This window comes from Cyprinus carpio, chromosome A20 (genome assembly GCF_018340385.1).
Source record: "Cyprinus carpio isolate SPL01 chromosome A20, ASM1834038v1, whole genome shotgun sequence".
NCBI classification, from domain to species: domain Eukaryota; kingdom Metazoa; phylum Chordata; class Actinopteri; order Cypriniformes; family Cyprinidae; genus Cyprinus; species Cyprinus carpio.
Window position 1 is genome coordinate 6,691,108 of NC_056591.1, and position 23,416 is coordinate 6,714,523.

At 35.6% G+C, this 23,416-nt stretch overlaps 2 protein-coding genes across 2 annotated transcripts; both read right to left on the reverse strand.

Annotated features, from left to right (window-relative positions):
- Positions 1–1,359: 1,359 nt before the first annotated feature.
- On the reverse strand, positions 1,360–8,565 carry LOC109072233 (26S proteasome regulatory subunit 4). The gene is made up of 11 exons (XM_042777491.1): positions 8,450–8,565; positions 6,611–6,664; positions 6,429–6,525; positions 6,223–6,347; positions 5,940–6,125; positions 5,297–5,425; positions 4,866–4,962; positions 4,558–4,747; positions 3,676–3,827; positions 3,427–3,581; positions 1,360–1,632 (listed from the first exon to the last, which is right to left on the reverse strand). The coding sequence occupies exons 1-11, from the start codon at positions 8,450–8,452 to the stop codon at positions 1,498–1,500; spliced, it is 1,323 nt and encodes a 440-aa protein (XP_042633425.1). The 5' UTR covers positions 8,453–8,565; the 3' UTR covers positions 1,360–1,497.
- A 4,368-nt stretch (positions 8,566–12,933) lies between these two features.
- LOC109072239 (potassium channel subfamily K member 13-like) lies at positions 12,934–19,213 on the reverse strand. Its single transcript, XM_042777493.1, has 2 exons — positions 18,036–19,213; positions 12,934–15,393 (listed from the first exon to the last, which is right to left on the reverse strand). The coding sequence occupies exons 1-2, from the start codon at positions 18,370–18,372 to the stop codon at positions 14,495–14,497; spliced, it is 1,236 nt and encodes a 411-aa protein (XP_042633427.1). The 5' UTR covers positions 18,373–19,213; the 3' UTR covers positions 12,934–14,494.
- Positions 19,214–23,416: the final 4,203 nt, after the last annotated feature.

Here is a 23,416-nt window from a genome sequence, read left to right on the forward strand (position 1 = left end):
TGACTGCTGACTTTCATTAGTTGCTCCTTTACATCAAGGAAGCATTTTCATCACCCTCTTCATGCTGCTCTGCAGAGGTCAATGAAGAATGAAGCCTTCAAAATAGGACTTAAAGGAGGAAAACATTCTTCTTGGTGGATTTTATAAACAGTAGAACCTCTAATAATGTAATAATCTACAATAATATTTAATAATAATGTATGCAAACCTGGGCAAACCAGAGCTGCAGCACACCCATTCTGGGATGTGATGAGGGTGTTGTAAATAATTAAGGGGAACCGAGAGCAGAGATTGAGATGAGAACGATCTAAAAACGCTGCATTAATTATGCCAATCTCTGCAGAGTCGAGCAGGAGAGAAGACGCTGCTCCTCTAGTTTAGTAATTAGCAGAAGCTCTATGAAAGGGAAATTAATCATTTCTCTCTCTGAGGACATGCTTTCTCTGAAGACACTACCTTTTACTGAAAAAAATATTCAAATAATTAAATTCAGAAAAACAATAAAATAAACAAATTCACCTAAATTTAAATAAAAAAAACAGAAACAAAAAAAAAACTTTTTTTATTTTTTTTTAAAAACTATTTCATTAAAAGCAACAGATTGACCTTATTTCTGGAAAGAAAAATATCTGAAATTCATACAGATTCTATATATGAACATATACACTACTGTCAGAAGTTTAGAATATTTTTTTAAATGTTTTTGAAAGAAGTCTCTCCTGCTCACCAAGGCTGCATTCATTTGATGAAAAATACACAAACGGCAATATTGTAAAATATGATACAATTACTCCAGTCTTCAGTGATCCTTCAGAAATCATCCTGATTTTGGAAACTGAATACACTACCATTCAAAAGTTCGGGTTAAGTAAGATTAATATTTAAAAACATTTTTATTGAACAAATTGATCAAAAGTTTATAATGTTAGAACAAATTTCCTTTTCAAATAAATGCTGAAAAAATTAACTTTTCATTCAAAAAAAAATATCACGGAAAAAAACTATCATCAAAACCAAAAAAAATAACACAATTAAAAAATATTGACAAAAAACAAAAAAACAACTATTAAAAATTATTGAGCAAAAAACATTTTAAAATATACTAAAATAATCAGCATTTTAGAATGATTTCTGAAGGATCATGTGACACTGAAGACTGGAGTAATGATGCTGAAAATTCAGCTTTGAATCACAGGAATAAATGACATCAAATATATTAAAATACAGAAACAGTTCTTTTAAATTGCAATAACATTTCACAATATTACTGTTTTTACTGGTTTTTCGATCAAATGAATGCAAAATAAAGCACTTACTGAGAGCTATAAAAAAAGAAACAATCCAATCAAATCTCCCTGATACAGTTCTAGTATTTATTTTCTGATCACAATAACAAAAATAAAACAAATTGGCAGACAAAAGCATCCGAAAATTTTAGCCAAATGTGCACTCAAGAGACGAGTGCTGCGCTCTCATGAAAAGTGGAGATAGATTAGATTAGAGATAGAGGCCTTCAGGGGTGCCCTCCTGCTTCTTATACAAAACATTTTCTTTAGACTTCTTGAAGTCCTCATTGGTGACCTTCATCCTGCGTTCTCTGAGGGCCATGAGACCTGCTTCTGTACAGATGGCCTGAAGAGACAGGAAGTCAAGAGATGAGATATACAAGATATACATGAGAAATACTGTGTGTGTGTGTGTGTGTGTATATGTATATACACAGTGGTGTGAAAAAGTTTTTGCCACCTTCCTGTTTTTTTTATTTTTTTGCATATTTGTCACACTTGAATGATTCAGATCATCAAACTAATTTTAATATTACACAAAGATAACCAGAGTAAATACAAAATGCAGTTTTGAAATAATTATTTAATTTATTAAGGGAAAAAAGCTGTCCAAACCTGCCTGGCACTACGTGAAAAAGTAATTGCCCCCAATTCTAATAACTGGTTGTGCCACCCTTTGCAGCAACAACTGCAATCAAGCATTTGCAATAAATGGCAATGAGTCTTTCATATCGCTGTGGAGGAATTTTGGCTCACTCTTCTTTGCAGAATTGTTTTAATTCAGCCACATGAATGGACCGTTTAAGGTCATGCCACAGCATCTCAATCGGATTTAAGTCCGGACTTTGACTTGACCACTCCAAACCTTAATTTTGTTTTTTCTGTGTTTGGGATCATTGTCCTGCTGCAGAACCCAAGTGCGCTAGAGCCTGAGGTCATAAACTGATGGCTGGACATGTCATAAACTGAGGGCATAAACTGATGGCAGAATTCATGGTTCCAAAAGCAAGTCGTGCAGGTCCTAAAGCTGCAAAGCAGCCCCAGACCATCACACTACCTCCACCATGTTTAACTGTTGGTATGATGTTCTTTTTATGAAATGCTGTGTTGCTTTTACGCCAGACGTAACGGGATACACCTTCCAAAAAGTTTAACTTTTGTTGCATCGGTCCACAGAATATTTGCCCAAAAGTCTTGGGGATAATTAAGATGTTTTTTGGCAAATGTGAGACGAGCCTTTGTGTTCTTTTTGGTCAGCAATGGCTTTTGCCTTGGAACTCTCCCATGGATGCAGTTTTTGCCCAGTCTCTTTCTTGTTGAATCATGACCTTAATTGAGGCAAGTGAGGCCTGCAGTTCTTTCGATGTTGTTCTGGGTTCTTCTATGACCTCCTGGATGAGTCGTCGTTGGGCTCTTGGAGTAATTATGTTACTATGTCTGCTCCTGGGAAGGTTCACCACTGTTCCAAGTTTTCTCTATTTGTGGATAATGGCTCTCTGACTGTGGTTCACTGGAGTCCCAAAGCCTTAGAAATGGCTTTATAACCCCTTCCAGACCGATACATGTCAACTATTTTGTTTCTCATCTGTTCTTGAATTTCTTTAGATCGCGGCATGATGTTTTGCTCTTTAAGCATGCTTCACTTTATCAGACAGCTTCTGTTTAAGTGATTTCTTGATTCAACAGGTCTGGCAGTGATCAGGCCTTGATGTGGCTAGTAAAATTTAACTCCGCTTTCTAAAATAACGTGGTTAAACACAGTTATTTCATGATTTAACAGGAGGGGGCAATTAATTTTTCACGCAGGGCCAGGTAGGTTTGGACAGCTTTTTTTTCCTTAATAAATGAAATCATAATTTAAAAACTGCATTTTGTATTTACTTGCATTAAAAAAATATGTAAAAATAACAGATGATCTGAATTTTTTTTAGTGTTACAAATATGCAAAAAATATAAAAAACAGGAAGGGGCAAAAACATTTTCATGGTACTGTGTTTATATATATATATATATATATATATATATATAACAATTCTCCTGCATTCTGAAAATAATAGAGAAACATTTAAACAAAATGAACACAAGAGGGCAGCAAAGATTTTCTGCAACACTTTAAAATGACCCAAACCCCTTAACATACCTTAATATCAGCTCCTGAAAGGTCATCTTTAGCCAGGATGAGGTCGTCCAAGCTCACGTCCTCAGCCACAGTCATTCTGCTGGTGTGGATCTGGAAGATCCTTCTCTTGGTTTTCTCATCTGGTAATGGGAACTCAATCTTACGGTCGATGCGACCTGAGGGTGATAGAGAGAAAAATGCCTTGAGGGTTCATCTAAAGTGCACCTAAGCTCTGACCATCATAGCATGAGTTGTGCAGGAGTATCTTACCTGGTCTAATGAGAGCAGGGTCAAGGGTCTCTATTCTGTTGGTGGCCATAACGACCTTCACATCTCCACGTGAATCAAAGCCATCCAGCTGGTTGAGAAGCTCCAACATGGTTCTCTGAATTTCACGTTCACCTCCTGAGTTTGAGTCGTATCTGCAAAGAGGTAATCAGGGTATATGACATGCTATCTTTATTAAAGGAATAATTCACCTAAAAATAAAACTCTGCTTCAAATTTACTCACCCTCAGGCCATCTAAGATGTAGATGAGTTTGTTTGTTCATCAGAACAGATTTTGGAGAAATGTAGCATTGCATCACTTGCTCACCAATGGATGCTCTGCAGTGGATGGGTGCCGTCAAAATGAGTCCAAACAGCTGATAAAAACATCACAGTAATCCACACGACTCTAAACTTTCGCTTCTGGCCAAAATATGAATGAAGAATCCGTTCCTCCAGTCCATCCCCTGTTGCCCTTTCACATCAAAATCCACCAACATATTTGTTTAGAAATGTTTTGAACTGTTTTTGCTTGTAAACAGTGCTTGATCTGTGCATATTTCTCTCATGATTCAGACGAGATGACTCTTCCACTGGTGAAAACAATATTATGTACAGAAGCCTTGTATTTTAGCTGGAAGCAATGGTTCTTTAGTCTTAATGATGGATTTGTTTCTTACAAACACACAGCTTTTCACTTCACAAGATATTAACTGATGGACTGGAGTGTGATGTTTTAACAGCTGTTTGTACTCTCATTCTGACGGCACCCATTCTGATGAAGAAATAAACTCATCTACTTCTTGGATGGCCTAAGGGTGTATACATTTTCATTTTTGGGTGAACTATTCCTTTTTTGAAAATATTGCATAACACTGCTCTACCTCTTAGTTCCAATGGCATCAATCTCATCGATGAAGACGATAGAAGGAGCATGCTCCTCTGCCACCCTGAAGAGCTCACGTACGAGTTTAGGGCCATCGCCGAGATACTTCTGAATCAGCTCTGAACCAACAACCCGCAAAAATGTTGCAGACGTCTGATTGGCCACTGCCTTGGCAAGGAGGGTTTTACCTAACATCCAGGAAAATATGATATATATGATAGATCAAGACTTGTGATATCACTACATTCCCTTATTTGATTATGTTATTATCAGAAGAATTAAACAAACAGGGGGTGTTGGACTCACCTGTTCCAGGGGGGCCGTAGAGTATGACCCCTTTGGGAGGCTTGATCCCCATTTCCTCATAATACTCTGGATGGGTCAGCGGCAGCTCCACAGACTCCTACAGGTCAAAACATTAGTTAAGCAGCATAGATTCATTTTTCCCTGATTAAACATCACAAAGCACCTGTAAAAATTGCAACTATTATACTAGATTCATTCTCCTAGAGCAGAAGTTTTTTTTTTTTTTATATATTTGTTGCATGGACCAGCGTATGCGCCCCTTCTGAGGGACACCCTTCTTAAAATATAAAGGCAGCTGTATATTTCATGTATTAAGCCACTCAAATATCAAGAACGTTTTTTTTTTTTTTTTTTTTTTTAATTACAAAATTAAATAAACAGCTTCAATAATTTTCGCCAGGCGAAACAATAAAGATTTGTTTTTAGTTTGCCTTAATTTCTTGTATCTGACTGTCCAGTCCACCGATGTCAGCATACGTCTCTTGTGGAGCCTTCTCCACCTTCATGACGGTAACGAGAGGGTCTGTGTCGTCCATCAAAACCCCTATGACAGCATGGACCTAAACAACAAGTTATTCAATCATTTAACAGGCAAATCTACCAACATTCAGTATCCTGAATTATCTACAGGAGAGCAGCATTCAAATACAGATGGTTGCAGACAGCAAGATATTTACTCACCCTCATGTCGTTGCAAATCCAAAAGACTTTGGTTAATCTTCAAAACATGAATTAGATATGTTTTTACGATTTTATAAGATATTTTTAATGAAACCTGAGAGGTTTCTGTCCCTCCATTGAAAGACCAGGTAACTAACACTTAAAAGACCCAAAAAGGCATCCATATGAATCAAGTGGTTTAATCCAATCCTTCTGAAGAGACACAATTGCTTTATATGATGACTGGACTTCATTTATAACCTATATCATTTATAGCCTTTATAACCTTTTTGGATCTTTTAAGTTTTGGTTACCTGGACTTTCAAAATATCTTAATTTGTATTTTTGAGTGGCCTATCCCTTTAAGTTTGAAAAATGCATCCTATTTCTATTAAATCCTGGTGGGTATTGTACCTTGTGATTGAGTAAGACAGAACAGCCTGGCTCCAGCAGATCTTTGTCGACGAATGACAGAATGCTGACATAGTGCTCTGAGCCCACAGACGTGGAGACGATGGCATGATTGTCATCAATGATCTCCTCCAGGGTCCCCACAGACATAGGAGTCCCCCTCAGGTCATCGACCTTTGACCTCTCCTCCTAAGAAGTGCAAAAACATAACTATCAGCACAGACAAAATGAACAAAAAAAGGAGAGCGAGAGAGAAGATGGATGGATGGATGGATGGATGGGCCACCTCCTGTTTCTCCTCTAGAGGTTTCATCTGCTCCTGGTTTCTGATGAACTCCTCTTCCATCAGCAGGTAATCTTTAATTCTCTCCTGCTTCAGGAGCTTCAGCCTGCACTGCGTGTGAGGTGTGACTATACAGAGAGAGAATCTGACACTAACTGAAAATCTGATGTAAGACAGTGGAGTTTAACAGCAAGAGTCACATCCTGTACCTAAAGGCAGCTTGCTAGCAGCATCAGGACCCTTGGACTTCCTCTTCCTCTTGCCCACTCTGGTTGGAATGGGTGGCTCATATTTCTTCTTCTTGTCCTGTTATGATGATAGAGTAAATCATTTAATGAGGACAGACCTCTGGCTGATGCTGTTATAAAACGTCAGAGTCATGTTTGGTCACCTTATCATCTTTCTTTCCACCTCCTGGTCCGTGTCCTCCGCTTTGACTCTGGCCCTGTGTTGAAAAAGATTCATGTCTAATATTCATACACACTGATATATAGTCTGTTATAGTCTAGTATTTAACTACAGCTTTAAATTTGTTTTTCATACAATTAGAATGTGTCCTGTATATATATATATATATATATATATATATATATATATATATATATATATATATATATATATATGTATATGTATATGTATGTGTATATATATGTATATATGTATATGTATATGTATGTATGTAATATAATATATATATGTATATATATATGAGCAAAAAAAAAATGACTACCACAAATTTTTACCATGATCTACAGAAAAAAAAAAAGTCATTCAGTGTAACAATAGTTCATACACACACACAAATCAAGTCAGGCATATTTATAACAAGAATCATTAGATGACATAAAAGACATATTTAAGGATCACAGTGCAGCCCCAAAAATGTATTGTAATTTTAAATCTTTACCAATCTTTGCCACTGTCCTTCCAAACACTAAGTTTCACCCATTTGTCAACCCAAGCAAAAGTCATTCAAAATATAATAAAATTTAGAACAATACAGAGGTATATTCCTGTACACACTGTTTCTTATGCTCATCAAGGCTGCATTTATTTGCAAAAATGCAGTAAAAACATTATAAAATGCAAGTTTAAAACATTGTTGTTTTGTTTTAAATATACTTTAAAATCTAATTTATTCCTGTGATGCAAAGCTGAATTTTCAGCATCATTACTCCAGTATAAAGTGTCGCATGATCCTTCTAATCATTCTAATATGCTGATTTATCATCAGTGCTGGAAAATGTTGTTTTTTTGGAACCTGAGACATTTTTTCAGGATTCTTTGATGAATAAAAAGTTAAAAAGATGAGCATTTATTAAAAATAGAAATCTTTTCTAACAATATACACTACAGTTCAAAAGTTTGGGGTCAGTCAATTTTTATTCTTTTTTTTTTTAAAGAAATTAAAACGTTTATTCAGCAAGGAGGTGTTAAATTGTTAAGAAGTGATAGCAAAGATTTATACAGTAAGAAAATATTTATTTTTGAATAAATGCTGTTCTTTTTAAATTTTTATTCATCAAAGAATCCTGAAAAAAAGTGTCATAGTTTCCAAAAAAATATTTGGCAGCACAACTTAAATATACAATGATCAATAAACACTTTATACTGGAGTAATGGCTGATCGATATCAGCTTTGCATCACATAATTAAATGACTTCCATCACTTTAAATGTAACAGAAGAAAGACATCTAATACATATATATATATATAATTCTGCAATAATCCGCTTGCGATAATAAGGATGTCAGTTGGTTTAATATTTTTCGTCTATGCAATGAAATTCATACACTTTTAAACGTGACTTCCATCACTTTAAATGTAACAGAAGAAAGACATCTAATACACTACACTGAGATGGACTGCTCGTTTCCGCCCAGATTGCAGGAATAAAACAAGCAAAAATACGCCATAAATCATCAAATACTGAGTAACTGTGAGTTGTATTAATGGTTTGAGACGTTTTAGGTTGTTATTGGGGCTAGCAGAGTGATTTTAACGCTTTTAAGACGAATATCTCTTCAGAAGACATGAATGCTGTTGTTAATCCTGACGTACATCGATGTATTAAACACAGACAACCTGTTAAACAGAGAGTTAAGAGACACCCTTCACGCGCCCGTTTACACAGCTTTCACATACTATATTTGCAAATTGCAGAATTAAAATACAGACACGGAAACAAATTAAACAACGAGCCGGTAAATAAACTGCTGGCTCACTCACCATTTTCACCGCCGCTGGTCCCTGACAATAAACGTAACTACGGGTAGGCTAATAGGACAAAGGATGTGAAATACCGAAACGCGTTTGTTTATTCACGGTAGGAAGAGCTCTGTAATTTATCACTGGCAAAATGTTTTGTAAACAGTATTAACACTGTAAGCTATAGGGCACATATTAGCTGTAGTGGATCACAGTGTCTGACCCTGTCGATGTGTATTTGTCATAATTTTGTGACGTTATGTATAGAAGATGACGTTTTTGGTACTGCGTTAATAAATGATTCAGTTCAGTGGCTTTTAAAAGGCTCTGTGGACTGTTACAGAGCACGGTGGATTATGTTTATTTTAACCTGAAGAACATACTACAACTCTTCAGAGGACAATTATTTGCTTTATATGTTCAATTAAAACTATGTGTTACAATGGTTTTCATCATGGACACCTTCCACGGTTCAATAGGTCTGAAAAAAACATCAAGTCATCCAAGGAAGATGGTAAAATCTTTATTTAGTCTCAAAGATCATGTTGCAAACCTTTATTGTACGTGGTATTGCTTTATATGTTCTATACCTATACTGACATTTTGTGTGGGTTTCTCCATTGACACAGTTTTGTGTGATACAGAGCTGTGATTATTATAATGAGGTATAACACTGTTGTCTAGGTGTTGAATTAACAAAGATAGTTTATTCTGTTTTATGTTTATGTTGTTTTCTGTATTCATCTTAAATTTAACTCACTCAATATCATAATCCATGTTCACTGATTAATATTTGTAAGTCTTGTAGAATTGTCACTGTCCATGGTTCTGAATTTTTATGTTATTGAAAAATTAGTTTTATAGATTTTCTAATTTGAGAAGATGCTAAGTGCATTGCTTTTTATAGCTGGCCTGAAACAAACTCAGTATAGCCTACCTACCACAGCACAAAGATCTGACATCAGATCCTTTTCGTTAATGGAAAGACTAACATGTTCACAGCTTTTAAGCAAGCCTTGATAATGTCATGATTTAGCTGATTGGCATTTTTGGTCAACGTGTCATGGAGGCAAGTTTCTAGATGCAAATCTGCATGCTTTGCTGAAATGTGAACATATGTGTGTAGTGCACCAGCGGAAAAGGAGACTTTTCAGGAGGTCCAGTTTATGAAATGAGCCCTCTCTAACTGCCATAGTGGAGGACGGTTTGCTACAATTTGATTGGATGCCAATGGACTAGCACAAAAAAAGTCCAGTGCTACCAGATAAGGTGGCTAAGACAACTACCAGACATCATGCTTGGCCAAAATAGGTGATCCCAGCACCCAGGAGAGGGCATTTTCATTGGTCCAAAAGATTCACCTTTTCACCCAAACCCCCCTTTTACTTTCATTCTAAGGCCTGCTGGCCATGCATGGACATTCAGCTTTCATGCCACAACATAACACAACACAACACAACACAACACACAACACAACGTCCTATTAGCGTTGTGTTGTGGCGATTTCTTTGTGGTGTGCACATACTGGGCCACCGTAAAAAATAAAAAATAAAAGTTCCTAAATAGTACTTTATTAGACCATTTAGAGAAACTTTGTAAAAGCAGCACCATGCAGACAGACAGCATCAGCAGTAAAGATAGTTCTTCATAAAATTAGCATAATTAAATTTAATTAGGTTCAAGCATTTGAACTCTAGTAAATTCAAGGGATAGCAGCTATTTCAGAATCTGTCTGTTTTTACATGGATCTCCAATGAGCTATATACAGCTGCATCAGCTAAGTTGTGATTTTTGCCAAGAGTTGTTTTTTTTAATGCAATACATGCACAAGTAACATAGCAGTGTATTTATGTAACACACTAAACACTAATGAAACACAAAAGTGTAATAAAGACTTGGGAACAATCCAATAACAGTGCTCTCCAGGTGTTGAATAAACAAACTGGATATTATCTTTTACATCCTGTAATGTCATAATCTATTTGCATTGACTGATGTTTTCATTCTTGAAGAACTGTCCATTCGACTGAACTCATCATATTATTAAAGAGACTTTACATCAAACAGGATAGAACATGACATTAAACAGGATGTATATTGGGATAAATACATCAAGAGCTTTTGGTAGAGACTCATTCTGACTAATTTAAAGTTGAGACGTATCATACAGTATCATGACCATTTATGTATCATACAAAAGGGATTTTATTTTAAAACAGGCCTGATTTTTATTTATTTATTATTGTTATTATTATTATTATTTATTTATTTTAATTTTTTTTACTGTTTTACACAGGCCATGATAATGTGGAAACTCTTTTTTTACTGTTTTACACAGGCCATGATAATGTGGAAACTCACCTGATTGATTTGGGCCACCAAATCATTGTAGCACATTTTTGAACTGTATGCTTTGTTTAAATGTGAGCAAATGTGTTTGTACTAATGTGAGACAATTGCTCCTCTGTCTTCCTTTCTCTTTACTGATAATAACCTACTTTTTCACTTTATTGGGCTCATTTTTTTGGAAAAAATTAAATAAAATCTGTACAAATGATGGCGTCATAATGGTCCTGACACTTTACAAATTGGTTGATGTATTTTTTCTTGCAATTGTCAAAGTACATCCAACTGCAAATAGACAAAATAAAAAAAAAAGAAAAGATTTAAACTGAGCAATGCAGAGTGTCCTTTTCGTGTTTAATGGGAGGGGGGGAACAGTGTGTATATTAAAGAAAAATATTACTCTTTACCTAAACATAGCATTGGAAATTTGCAGGGAAAATAAAAAACTCATACATTAAAGAGTTTTACAGTTTGTCCCAGAATAATTAGTCTCTTTAATTAGACATACTGAACCGTGTAATGTGACAATAAAGAAACCAATGCAACAGATTGGGAGAAGTAATTGACCATATAAAGCAAATAATACACTGAAAACTTGTAATGTGTTATTTAATGTAAAATGAATATTTTACAACGTGTAATGGTTAAGTCAGTGTCTTTCTTCAAAAGATATTGAACTGGAAGGTGTCTCAATAAAAAACAACAGAAAACAGTAATGGTAGAAATTGAACATATAGAGCAAATAATTGCACATTAAAGACTAAAGAGTAGTATGTTCTTTAGGGTCAAATAAATATTTAGCAACTTGTTTTGGAGCGGTGTGACCCTCCTTCTGAAAGTTATTGAACTGGATGGTGTACCATTGAAGAAAACCATAAAACACAGTGATGGTATAAATTGAATATATATGTGAGGTGCAAATGATTAAGTAACCATCTTGAAAAAAGTTTTGCCACTAATATTTGAACTGTTCACCCAAAATAAACATTCTGTTTGCTGTCATGCTTTTTGAATTCTTGTCAGTAATCTGATGGATTCAGTACCATGGACAGTGGTAGTTCTGCAGGACTGTTAACATCATCCGATGCACTTGAATTGTAATATTGTGAAAGTTTAATATTAACAGTAACATTGAAAGTAATAGAACAGGGAAACATAAAAGTTTAGCCTTTTCTTTTTTCATTCAACATCTGGAGAACACTGTTACACTGTGTTAAGGCATTATCACACTTAAAACCAGAAAAACAGAGGTGGTTGAATACCTCAGCAAGACATGGGCTGTAGTATGTTCTGTAGAAGATGTTCCTACTTGATTTGGAGCAGTCGGCCCATGCTTTCAAAATCTATTGAAATTAATCATATGTCATTGTTAAAACCAACACACCAACACAGTTCTTGTTCATTTTGAGGCAAATAAATAAATAAAAACAGTTGTAAAATGAAGTGCAGGAGATTACATGTGATGTTCCACTTACCAAATTACAGTTCATGTAGGCTACATTAATTTTTTTTCATTTCCTAAACATCTTTTCAAACAATGATTATAATGCAATGTTTATTGTTGCTAAAGGAAAATCTATAGCATTAGAAGATATAAAGTGAGTGATATTTGCTGGTACATCTGTAGTTGGCTAAAATGTAGTTGTCTGTTTGCACACAATGAAAAAAAAACTAAACTTTTTAGACGGTCCATATCTTGTTTTACACACTACATTGGAAGTAAGCATGCCATTAAAACATACTTATACTATATAACAATACACAATCAGCCATTTTTATCAATTGTGAAAAATGTAGTAGGCTGACAATAATGTCGCTGAATATAATTAGCAAAAATCAATTTTATTGAACAAGTAATTAGAAAGTTATGTGCGAATATAAAACCAACTTTACCGAACTGTTTTAGGTTCATAGGTATATGAACTTCAACAGCTCATATGTCATGTATGTTTGTTTGTAGGATCGCAGCTATTTACTGAATGTAGGTCCTGCATGGGCTATTTTCACAACCATCTTTTTCCATTTCACACTGTTTCTCTGATTTCCCCTTCGATGTGTTTGGCAGGTTCACAGGGGGTCTTCACTTGACCACTCACAGACTCAAACATCTCACCCATGGAGCTCATATTCACTGCTATCAGTGTTTTACCATCTGAGGCTGGTGGATACGAGGTATCCCTCTTGCACAGAGTTAGTGTTTCCATAGCAACCCCCTAACATCATGACATATTGTAGCTCTGGTAATTTGATCTGAAGACTCTCGATTCCATCTTTATGTCTGAGTGCTGCCACTAAGTGGAAAAAAACCATTAGCTCTATAAGTATTTCATGTTGGACGAGCCACATACAGACTCACAGACAATAAGAAAGACCATAATTCAATTCAAGGTTTATTTCTTTATTTTGTCACAAACTGTTCTATAATGGTGTTCATTAGCCTATCTATATGTCCTTTCACAGTACATCTATCTGCGAAGCGAGTACAATTTTGATATGACTTATCCAGTAGTTTGATGAGGAAGACACAAAGTTCATGATTTCGTTGCATTAATGAATTAAGACATTATTCATGCAGATTTCTGTCTATGAAGTTCGTAGAAAAGTTCCATTAAAGATTCTCAGTATAACTAATGCAGTGTGAACTAATGCATAAATGTCGCTCTTCCCCATAAGTTAGGCATAATGAACCTATTAGCATACTGTGACAGAGCTGAAATATGCAAGAGAACTAAGGCCTAGTAATAAATTACATCTGTTTGTTTGCAGATTAATGCACTACAAGTTAACAAAGGCTCAATTAGAGAGATTAGTGTGAAAGATGATAAACACAACACTGAAGCAAAATCAGCAGCAATACATTAAAAACGGGTCTCGTTCACTAACTGTGCGAACATTCTTGCTCAGAAATCATGATTTATCAAAATGTTTACACTTAAGGATTTAAGACTCCTAGTGGCCTCAGAAACCACTGGGAATGTATCAAACATAAAGTGAAATATACATTACAGTTTAAAATAACAGTTGTCTATTTTAATATATTTTCAAGTCTAATTTATTCCTGTGGTGCAAAGCTGAATTTTCAGCATCATTACTCCTGTCTTCAGTGTCACACGATCCTTCAGAAATCATTCTAAAAAAATAAAAAATTAAACAGTATAGTGAACATATTCTTACATATTTAAATATCTTGTCTATAATGTATGTCTTAGATATATAAATATTTAATAGCACAAGGATATGTATAGTTTTTTAATTAGTCCCTTACTATTTTATTTTTTTAATTTTAGTAAATGTTTTAGTAATTGCGTTGTGTGCTATTGTCATTTTTATTAGTTATTGTTTTTTTTTTGAAAGGTCTGTATAGTTTTTATTAATTTTATTTCAACTTAAGTTTAAGTTAATATTTCGAATAAAACTAAATGAAAATGAGAAATGTTGATTTGGAAACTAGCTGCATTAAAATAAGTGATTCTTTTTTAGATATTTTATCTTTTTTTCCTGTTAACTATAATAATCCTGTACACACCTGTTGTCAATCCACCATACATTTTCCAAGCTAACCTTGTCTGCGCATGTACAGAAGAATGTTTATACACAACTGTTAGTGAATGAGACCCAAAGGATGAGAGTTATGGTATTTGCCTGTCTTTGTTTGGAAAAAAAGTCGTCATGCTTTACTGTGGAGTTCGTCTGGTTATTTCACATGTCTAAATGCTGGATTTATCTATCTACACTTGTCTCTGCCAGTCGGTTGTTCATGATTCCCAGCGCTCCAACCCCTCCGGAGAACTCGTTGTGACGTGAGCTGCTCCCTAACTGGCGAGGATGTCCATTGGCCATCTCTGACAGCTGCTTCTGCATGATGGCCAGATTAACTTTATTAGCGGCCAGAAAGTCCTTCATGGAGATCATCTCTCCAGACATTCGCCGTCCATCAGCCTCGCTGTCATTGACTGCGTCAGTCTCGATGGAGTTGTCCCGTCTGGTTCTCATGTGGCCTGGAACGACCACATTCCTCCGTGGATGGCGGTTCCCTCGGCCCGGGCAGCGGCAGGGAGTCTCCAGCCTCCGCAGAAGCCAGTTGAGAACTTGCTTGATCACGATGGAAATGACGTTGAACAGTGAGTAGATGCAACACACCCCTGTTAGGATAAAAAGGAAGTTGCCCACCCTGTAGGCCACTTGAGCTTTGTACATCTCACGCTGGTTGCTCACCATATCCCCAAAACCAATGGTGCTGAAAGCCACGAAACAGAAATAGAGGGCGTCCAGGTAGTCCCAACCCTCGGCCGCCGAATACATAGCAGACGCGCAGCAGGAAACCACGATGGCTGCGACTCCTAAAATGAGCATGACGCAGTACACTGAAGGTTTCCAGCCGGCCAAGCTGTTCGTGCGCCGCCTTCTGTTGCCGGTGGAAGGACGCCGGCAGTTTTGAGGTGGGCCGTCTTTGCTGCGTTCTCTGCGCTCGTGGCAGAACTTCAAAACAAATGCAATCACCGTGATGACACGTTCCAGGAAGAGGTTAAAAAATAAAATGGTGGCAGCACAACCAATAAGCCCATAAAAGATTAAGAATATCTTCCCAGCAATAGTGACAGGTGTCGTCATCCCAAAACCTGTGGCACATACAGAAATTAAATGAGCATCTTAGACTTTATAATGCTTCAATACTACTTATTATAAAGTACAGCAAGCAAAATATTCAATACAGGTTGTTGGAAAAAATTCTTAATGTCATTCAACACACACATATATATATATATATATATATATATATATATATATATATATATATATATATATATATGTGTGTATGTATGTATGTATATATATATATATATATATTTTATAATGTGTATATATTCATATAATTATATAATTTTATAATTGTATAATATCTTGTGTTTATCTAGTGTTTATTTATTTTTTTAATTTTATATTTTTGTTGTACTTTTTAAATAATATTTTAAATAATTTTATTTTTATATAATTTTATATTTTGTAATTTAATATATTTAGTGTTGGTGATGTTTAGTCCTGGTTTGAGCATCGTACCTTCTTTCAGATTTTTTGCCTATATTTGACTCAAATCTGTTTACTTTTTTGTAGTCTGAACAGTATATAAAAAAAGAAATCCACAAGCTTGATCTAAACCAACCGTACATGGTTTGAAACTCTTTTAAAATCATATTTTTGTTAATGCTTCTCAGTCTGAACACTTAGACTGGATTCCATGTTTGTTTTTTAGTGTTGTTACATCAACATTAAAACGTTCCATATTCCTTAGTTGTTGTTTTTTGTTGTTGTTGTTTTTTTGCTTTGGACTGTGACAAATGTGTTCAGATTTGGGAAATGCTCTCATTAAAACATAATCAGTGCGAAATATCCATTGCTAAAATTTCACGCATGTTTAAGCTAAATAAGTTTGCGTTGTTACCATGACATCCAATGAGGATGTGCTAGAAAAAGTGACTGCAGTCTAAACAGAAATAATCAGATCTGGCCAGTGGGATTTGAGGGGAAAAAAGAAAACTACAGTGTATTTTGCCAGTGTATTATTAAGTTAGTTTATATACCCTAAAGATGTTCAACCATACTGAGAAGCTCATGTTTGATGTAGATGACGTGTTGGGCATACTCATAATAAACATCAACCACTACAGACCTTCAGTTTATTGCAGAACTACGGTGGATTAACACATGCAGCTGCTGTGGCGTGTCATGCTGCAGGAAGCAGGAATGGGACTAATTAGAAACTGAGCTGTAATTGTCCTTTAATGAGAAGCATGTGCTCCAAATCCCACGTGAACCCCAGCCTCCAATCACCTCCACCATTCAGAAAACTCCACTTTCTTTTCCTCACAAACCACTAGAAACAGGTTGCCATTGGTGACGGCAGCCTTACCGCTCTATAGTTTTTTTCTTGCATTAATAATTTTACCATTTACACATGCAGGTCTCTCTTTTTTTTATGAGAAGCATGTCTACCATCCACTGGCACATTTAGAAAGATCCTTTCCTAGTATGCTTCTCGTTGTATTAATAACCTGAAATTAGGTGCATGAATTAAATTGAACAATCAAAGACAACATACTCGCACCATTATATAACTGCATCATTGATAATGGTCTACTGTTCATATGGTATGAATTGTCTGTATTCTAAAATCTCTAAAGTATTGGAGGAGAGGGTAACAGAGTAATTATTAATGAGGCTAAAATAAACTCTCCCCATGCTCTGCGTGTTTGTGAAAGCATCTCATTTTTACGCACAAACTGCCAGAAGATAGATTGCATGGAAATAAGATCTGATGCAATTTATATTTTCATTAACCCTTTTGCAAACACAAATCTGATACATGCTGAGAATTAATAAACTTGGTTTATAAAGATAAATTCTGAAAGGGTTTCACTTCACAAAAAAGAAAAATATTAAAATCCACATCCACATCCACAAAATTTTTTTCCCCCAACAAAAAACACAACAACAACAACAACAATAATTCATCAATATATAGCCTATTATAAATGTTGACAAGCAAACAACTCACTTCAATGAATAAATGAAAAAGACTATAATGGATTTAAACTGATTTTCAGCTCCATCTACTGAGCTGTCAAAACAGTCTGACAGAAAATCTTTACAAAATAACATCAATTTGCACATCACATAAAGTTTATTCTTTTTATTTTATTTTAGTGGTTTAGGATCTGCTGAATCTCATTACCTCGTGGCTGAGAATTAAGAAAAATATAATAAATCATTAGAAATTATTAGAAACCACTATAAAACTTACACTCTGTGTGATATTTAACTTATAGCAGAGAAAATAAAGAAAAGGAGGCTTATTATGATATTCATTTTACAAATATCTGATGACAAAATATCTTGTCGATGACAGGGTTTTAAGTTATGGGCAAGTTATTTAGATAATGCATAATGAAATTTTTATGTATTTAAGATTATATAATACAAAATATAGTTTGGACAAACAAATGGGTAGCCTAAATGTAGCCGCGTTCCCCAAAAATTAATAGCTGTTTAAAATTAAAATCTAGTCGAGTTAATTCAAATCTAGAATGTAGACTATATTATTAATATCAGTAGCTCACATTAGTGCCACTGAAACAAAACGTTTTATTGTCTGAATGCGATATACAAGCACCTGTTGCACGTTACTGTACTTCCTCTGTCTGAATCACTATAAATGGTTAAAACAGCTTGTGAAATGTTGCAGTCTGATATATTTTTGTCTCACCGATAGTTGAAACCACAGTTCCGACGAAATAAAAAGCTCCCGCGAAATCCCATCTCGGTCTGGTGGCGTCCACGCGGATCCCCGCCACACTGGCCTCCTCGTAGTTCCTCAGGAAGTTCTTCAGGTCGTCTTGACTCAGGTTGTACTTGTGGGTGAACTGCTCGATCCTCTGAGCCCATCTCTCCTTGGCGAGCTTCTCCTTTGGATGCTCGAGCGCCGAGAACACCGCTGCGCCACATAACAGGTAGATGATGATCAACAAAGCCAGCATGAGAAATCTGGCGTTATCTTCATTTAGAGTTCCGATGCTGCAGCAGCATCCAGTCCGGCAAGCCATTGTTTTATAGGAATATTATAGGAGCAGATGAACCACCACATCCCAGTTCATCATGAATCATGCATTTTTCTCTTCAGAGCTCTGCGTCCGGATATGTCAGGGAACTTAACCTCTGAAGCGGTATTCTGCTCGAAATGTCCCGTTTGTGGCGGATCATGATGCGTTTGGTCTCGAGCGCAGGGGTGGACTGTGTGTGTGACCTCAACCTCTCCAGATTGTGCTCAGTGCGTCAGATCAGATCACATCAGGTCCTACAGCAGCAGCACACACGCGGCTCAGTGACGGCTGAGGATGTCCGAGATGACAAAAGGAGAAATCTAGTTTAAAAGAATGGTGTAACCAACAAGTGGTGTGACCATTAATTAAAACAAAATGTCTTGATCATTATTTTCCAGTATATTTTTCAAGGTAGATTTCAATATCACGGTTTTAGGGCTACTCCATTTGACTAGATAGACTATATAATTTATAAGTAGGCTAACAAATCAACAAAGTTAATTTGTGTGTGTGTTGGATGTTGGATGTGTAATGTTAAATGCGTCGGAGATTAACAGTGTGCGCAAACGCACGCACTCCAGAAAGCTTCATCTGTCCAGCGTCTGATTTATTTTTCTCCAGACGTTATGACTGATTAAAGATGTCTTTGTATCATTTTAAACTAAAAAGCTTTTTTAAAATCTCTTAAAAGCTGCGGATCTCTCATAACCCCCTCACGCAAGCGCTTATCGATGCGGGCGTCTGTTGTTGCAGTCTCCGGCTAGTTGTTATTGTTCTGTCTCTTTAGTTTCGTCTTCTTCTGTGAAACAACGGCCCAGGGCAGTGTTACCATCTTTGTGGAACAACTGATTAGTGCAAGACCAAGTCAATGCGCATGTGGTTACAAAAATCTGATAGTGCGCCAGTACGCGCGTACGAAATTTGCGTGTGCACAATGCACGCGGACCCTCGTGTACGCGTAAAAACCGAAGTATACTTTGTGTCACAAGCTAGTTCTTGTGAACTAAATTTCATCTGTTCTTGCCACTTCATAGTTTTTGGTTACCTTCACAAGTTTCAATATGACTTTAATTCAGAAATTGACAATGAAGAGATATTTTTGAATAACCAACGCTATCTCACGGCAATTCGTAGCTACATATTTTACGAGGTGGCTAATTCGTACGAATTCATACGATTTGGCTAGACCCCAGTGACGGTTAAGTTTAGGGGCGGGATTAGGTGTAGGTCATTCGTACAAATTCATTTCGAATGTGCAACTCGTAAAATACGTACGATTTGGCTATTAGCCACCTCGTAAAAAATAGTGTGGTCGTACGAAATCGTACGAATTAGCCACCTCGTAAAATATGTACGAATTGCCGTGAATAACTTAAATACAGGCAAAATAATGAATGTCACCTCATTGACACCAGCACAAAAGTTCTGTTGTGTAACATTGAAAGGATACTCCATCCCAAAATGAAAATTTTGTCATTAATCACTTACCCCCATGTCGTTCCAAACCCGTAAAAGCTTAGTTCGTCTTCAGAACACAATTTAAGATATTTTGGATGAAAACCTAGAGGCTTGAGACTGTCCCATAGACTGCCAAGTAACTTACACTGTCAAGGTCCAGAAAAGTATGAAAAGCATCGTCAGAATACTCCATCTGACATCAGTGATTCAATCGTAATGTTATAAAGCGACGAGAATACTTTTTGTACACGAAGAAAACAAAAATAACGACTTTATTCAACGATTCGTCTCCTCTGTGTCTCCAAATCAGCGCCATTTTGGAGAATATCCACTGAACACAAACTGTGTAAGCTATTCTGTGTTTGCCGCGACACAAGATGTTTTCTATGTGTATTTATGCTTTGATTTAAATGAGAACAGCGCATCTGTGTGGCCCGGCTGACACAGAAGAGCATACACTGCCTTCATTCAGCTCATATTCTCCATAATGGCGCTACGGTGATTTGGAGAGTCACAGAGGAGACGAATTGTTGAATAAAGTCATTATTTTTGTTTTCTTCGTGTAGAAAAAGTATTCTTGTTGCTTCATAACGTTGCGGTTGAATCACTGATGGCAGATGGAGTATTCTGACGATGCTTTTCATACTTTTCTGGACCTTGACAGTATAAGTTACTTGGCAGTCAATGGGACAGTCACAAGCCTCCCTGTTTTCATCCAAAATATCTTAAATTGTGTTCCGAAGCTGAACAAAGCTTTTATGGGTTTGGAACGACATGGTGGTAGGTGAATAATGACAAAATTTTCATTTTGGGGTGGAGAATCCCTTTAAGCATGTTTGCATTATTAGATTAGATTGTGCGATGTGAATACATCATTGCGATCAATAGTGTATGACCTTTTGGATCTGGTTGGGAAATTTTCAGCATTTACTCTGGGACGTCCAGAGGCAACTTCTGTAAATGTCACAGTTTGGACAGGGAGGTGAAAAATCCATTATGCATTTAAGACAGACAGACACCGTGTATTTATAGATTCACTCCGAAACTGTCCGATTGATTAGTTTAGACATTGAACAGAGCTGTGAAGTCTGATGCATTACGTTATTTTTAGAGCTTAAAAACACGCTTGTCCTTAGAAAGTTTTCAGGACCTTGGGTAGTTGATTCCCTCGCACTATACTGATCCATAATGAGTTCAGCTTGACAACCATCTCTTATGTTGTCATCGTACAGTGATTGTGTCAAATAGTAACACCATGGTATTTTAATATCATACTCTCTAATGTATGGCATGTGACCATCATTATTGTTTAATGTTTGTTTTACCCTCCAACTGCTATATTCTTCACAATACCTACCAAACTATCTGGTGTCCCAAGATGTGGGAAAAAATCTGGTGTCCATGGAAACAAGAACTGCAAAACAGCATAAACTACATTCATCCACAAATGACTGCTATGGTGGTGCTTTGAAACAAAGCACAGCAAGAACCCGTGGAAACATTCATATTCACGGATATCAAAGGTATTCCATCACTTTTTGAAGAAAAGTTCAAGTTTAGATGTTATCAGTGGACTTTGCTGAGGCAAGCTTATACTTGAACTATTTGAACTCAACTCATTGTTCACCGTTTGCTTACTTTGATGTTATTTTAATTTATTGTACATTATTTATATTTTCCTTTCTACAACATAATTTGATACAGAACATGAAGCACAACTGGACTGCTATGGCACAATGTTATTTTTGTATAATTGATATACTATTATTATTTTTGTTAATATCTTTAATTACTTTAATTTTAGTTATAATTTTAGTGATTTTATTAGTCTATTTAGTCTTTTTATTAGTTTTTAATACATATATTGATTTTATTTATTAGTTTTATTTTAATTGTTTTAGTTATTTTAGTACTTAAACTAAATGAAAATGGGAAATGTTGACTTGCCAACTAGCTGATATACACACATATATATATATATATATATATATATATATATATATTATTCTATTTATCTATATATATATATATATATATATATATATATTATATTCTATTTAACAGTTATTTTATTTGAAGTAACAAAGGTTTTTTTTGCCTTAATTTTTTGTTAATAATAACCCTGTTATGGCATCAGAGACAACCTCCAAAAACTCTCATTGACTTTCGTATGCAATTTACATTTTCCACTCAGTTTTTCTTCATAAAATGTGAAAATCTAGCTTTAGAGAGTAATGCTTGATGTATAATCCTAAAATGTTTTCTTTCAGTTTTCTTTTTCTAGTGTACATGCTTTTGGGGAAAAGGAAAGGAACTGTAATTTTGGCTTCAATAGAGTTGCAGTGCAGCGCTCTTTAGAAACACAGCAGGAAATGTTTTTTGGGACTACTGTATGATTTCACACACGTCCCGTTCTTACTCGAAATTCCAAGTTCAGAAGTCTGTTTTTGTTTATGAGTAACATTTGAAGGTTGCACTGCTCTGTCCTTTGGGCAGCAGCACTGAACAATTCCATCTGATGTCAGGAAGACCTCCAAACTCCCAGGAGGCCGATGGCTGGTTTTGGTAGCACAGACATCAAACCCACTGTGTAGAAGAGGAGGGGCTGAAAACACCAACAGTGATCCAGCAGAGAGACACTGGACTAAAAACTGTTTAGATTTGCAAACAGTTGATGATGATCCTGAAAATGTCACTTCTCTTCTGTTGAAATTTGAATTATTCACACAAATTGCTTTCTAATCATTAGTCCCACACCAGGATCTTCTCAGTATTTGTTACTGTAAATAGCAAACAGTTTTTGAATGAAGGTGGAAATGATTAAATAGGTTTATACATGCACACAGTTCAAAATCTATAGCCAATTTGGCTCTTCAGAACAAAATGAAGCACCTTTTATCGGCTGAGAGAGGAACATCAGTCCGTTCCCTTCAAAGCTTTGAAGTTTAGCCGCTCCTCTGGGCCATTCAGAGAGGAAGTCAACTGACTTTGGATCAAAATGAAGGTAAAATGCACAGGCCACAGAGAAAACAGCCTCACTGGAATGATGAACTGAATTTTGCTAATGTTTTAATAGTTGTTATTGTTTTTGTTTTTTGTCCGGATACATTGATTAATTCAAAAACACATTAAAAATGCAAATCACACAATTAATGACTTGAATACACCACTTCTATTATGAACATGTTTTTAATTCATGATACTGTCCTGTTATCACAATGAGAATTAAAAGATGGTCTAATCTTTTATTACAATTTCCTAAAATAGTCAAATTGAAAAACAAAACACTGAAACATTTCTCAAAATATCTAACAAAATACAAAACTAAAACAAGCAAAACAAATACTACTGAGACATTTATCAAAATGTTTTTATTTGATGTTCCACAGAAGAAATAAAGTCATACAATATTAGTACATGCGGGTAAATTACAAAAGGACATTTATTGATTGTTTTTTTGTTCATTCGTTCTGGATAGATTAAAATGCAAGTCATGCAGCAATTTAAATACATATCTTCTGTGATGAACGTTATTAATTCATGAATTAAAATATATTTTTGATTTGAGGTCAATTTTGAAGTAAAATAA